At 39.8% G+C, this 2,996-nt stretch overlaps 1 protein-coding gene across 1 annotated transcript; it reads left to right on the top strand.

Annotated features, from left to right (window-relative positions):
• Positions 1-1,613: 1,613 nt before the first annotated feature.
• LOC120930766 (olfactory receptor 10AG1-like) lies at positions 1,614-2,584 on the top strand. The gene has a single exon (XM_040341937.1). It carries the CDS (start codon positions 1,676-1,678, stop codon positions 2,582-2,584), a length of 909 nt encoding a protein of 302 aa, XP_040197871.1. The 5' UTR covers positions 1,614-1,675.
• Positions 2,585-2,996: the final 412 nt, after the last annotated feature.

The following is a 2,996-nucleotide window of genomic DNA, read 5'->3' as shown; positions in this document are numbered from 1 at the left end:
TTTTTACTGAATTTTTATTTTTAGTTGTGCCCATGTCTCACTGTGCCAATGCCTCACTGTGTCCGTGCCTCACTGTGTCCATGCCTCACTGTGCCCATGCCTAGACTTATGTTTAACATGGGAGTATATAGAAGGGGTGCCCGGCTTTGAAAAATCTGTGCTCCCCAGCCGTAGGTCCTCCAGACAGAAAATGTTGCACATTTGTAGAGGAGAACTGAGGCTGCATGTGTGCCAAGTTTTGGGCCGGTACCGGGCCCCCAATTTACCAGAGAGATGGCCGTTTAAAATGGGAGACTATGGAAGGGGTGCCCGACTTCGAAAAATCGGTGCTCCTAGGCCGTAGGTCTCCCGGACAACAAACTTTGCACACTTGTAGAGGAATAGTGGGGCTATATGTGTGCCAACTTTGGCTGGCTGGTACTGGGTCCCCAAATTCTGGGAGATCAGGCGCAAAAAGGTGACTCGAGTATAAGACAAGAGGGGCATTTTCAGCACAAAAAAATGTGCTGAAAAACTCGGCTTATACTCGAGTATATACGGTATTCTTTGTCTCTATTTTTTACATTACAAAAACCTGACATTTTAACAGGGGTGTGTAGACTTTCTTGTATCCACTTTAAATTTGTTAAATACATGACTATTCTATCTATAGGTTTCAGAGTATAAAAATATTAGTCTTGGAAAGTTATAAAAAGTGTTTTGCCTACAAGTGAGCCAAGTTTGGGATCCAGGGGACATACAGCATTTTCAGCACAAAAAAATGCGCTGAAAAACTTGGCTTAAACTTGAGTATATACGGTATGTTTTTTAAGAAAAATGCCAATTTGCTGAATAATACAAAATAAATAAAACTTTTTGTGTCTCTAAGGCCCCATACACACGATAGAATTTATCCGCAGATACGGTTCAGCGGACCGTATCCGCGGATAAATCCTCTCTAAGATTTCAGAGGATTTCAATGCGATGGCGTGTACACACCATCGCATTGAAATCCGCGCTGAAATCCTCTGCCGATGACGTGTCGCGCCGTCGCCGCTATTATGACGCGGCGACGGGCGCGACGCTGTCATATAAGGAATTCCACGCATGCGTCTATTCATTACGGCGCGTGCGGGGAATCCCTTTGGACGGATGGATCCGGTAAGTCTGTACAGACGAGCGGATCCATCCGTTGGAATGGATTCCAGCAGATAGATATTCTGTGCATGTCGACAAATATTTATCTGCTGGAAATCCATTCCAGGGGAGATTTATCTGCGGATAGATATCCGACGGAGTGTACACACCATAGGATCTATCCGCAGAAACCCATTTGATGGGATTTATCTGCGGATAGATTCTATGGTGTGTATGGGGCCTCACACTTGGATAATGCTAATTCATCAAATTAAATTGAAATTTTCAACCAAAGCCCATAAATAGTTTCTAAATCGGCATTTCTATATACCATATTTTTTATATATTCATTGCATTATATTTGACAAACTACAAAGTAACCCACATTTCAATATTTTCCTACTTTTTTTTATTATCAAAAGGATGGTGTTTGATTTAAATATTCAGAAAATTATAGAAGTTTTACAAGCCCAAAAATAGTTTCTAAATCTGTGCGGTGTATTCTGAATTCTTTTCACTTTCCCACCAGACTACATGTGGACAGAACAAGACAGTGGTGATGAAGTTATTTCTCCTGGGATTTGGTGATCTCCAAAACATGAGCACTTTTATTTTTATTTTGTTCCTCCTCATTTATTTTACCACGGTAATAGGTAACATCCTAATTATAGCCTTGATAGCTATCAGTCCAAGACTCCATTCCCCCATGTACTTTTTTATTTGCAATCTATCCGTCTGTGAGATGTTTTTTATCACCATAATCATGCCGAACCTGCTGTACGTCTTATGGTGGAATGGCAGTTACATGTCATTCTATGCATGTATCACCCAACTTTATGTGGGGTCAGCAACAGGTAGTGCAGAATGTCTCCTCTTAACAGTTATGGCGTATGACAGACATTTGGCCATATGCAACCCTTTAAGGTACTCTTCCATCATGAACATTAACACTCAAAACCATCTGGTTGTTTGGGCTTGGATGACTGGATTCATAGTTCTGGTGTCATCAACAATAATAATCTGCAACCTACAGTTCTGTGGTTTGAACACCATTGACCATCTGTTTTGTGACCTGGCTCCAATTCTGCGGTTGTCTACTTCAGATACTTCAGTGGTGGAAACAGAAGTTTTTTTAATCATCCTTATTCTGAGCCTCTTACCATTCGTCTTGATTATTTTGAGCTATGCCACCATATTTTACACCATCCTTGGAATTCCTTCCAAAACGGGAAGACAAAAAACGTTTTCTACGTGTAGTTCCCATTTAGTATCTGTCTGTGTCTACTTTGGGACAATCTTCATCATTTATTTGGTTCCTTCACAACAAAACTTTATAAAGATTAACAAGTTGCTTTCTCTGTTGTATGTTGTTGTGACGCCTCTTCTTAATCCAATTATATATAGTCTAAGAAATAAGGAAATGTTGGATTGTTTTAGATATTACTTTGCTCTTATTATTCTAAGGTAATCTATAGCCAAGGAATACACCTTTACCAGTAAAATATATAGACATGTGCAGAACGAAAACATTTGTTTTGTTTCGTTTCGATAATTTTATTTACATAAATTAGATTTGTTAAATTTGTTTCATTCGTTTAACCTCCCTGGTGGTATGATTAATTCTGATTTTAGGTGCTGAAAGCGGTACCATTATTTTGCATGGAAATTTGGCGTGTTATATTGTAGGTCTGTAATTCTAAAGCCTCGTACACACAGTCGGACATCCGACAAACTTTCCCTTGGATTTTTGTCCGAAGTGAGTTGTCCGGTCACACCCATAGCATACACAAGCTCTGACTTTTCTGCAAACTTTTCTAAAAATTTCTCAACATCACATGGTTTTTCTGCTCTTTTCTGCTCTTTACCGCCACCCTTTGGTT

Source organism: Rana temporaria, chromosome 3, assembly GCF_905171775.1.
Source record: "Rana temporaria chromosome 3, aRanTem1.1, whole genome shotgun sequence".
In the NCBI taxonomy this organism is placed as follows: domain Eukaryota; kingdom Metazoa; phylum Chordata; class Amphibia; order Anura; family Ranidae; genus Rana; species Rana temporaria.
Note: the sequence above shows the minus strand (reverse complement) of the source record. Positions and strands in the feature narration are given on the sequence as shown.

Excerpts from the sequence above, each read along its gene's own strand:
- LOC120930766 (XM_040341937.1), top strand. The coding sequence starts at position 1,676 with ATGAAGTTATTTCTCCTGGGATTTGGTGATCTCCAAAACATGAGCACT.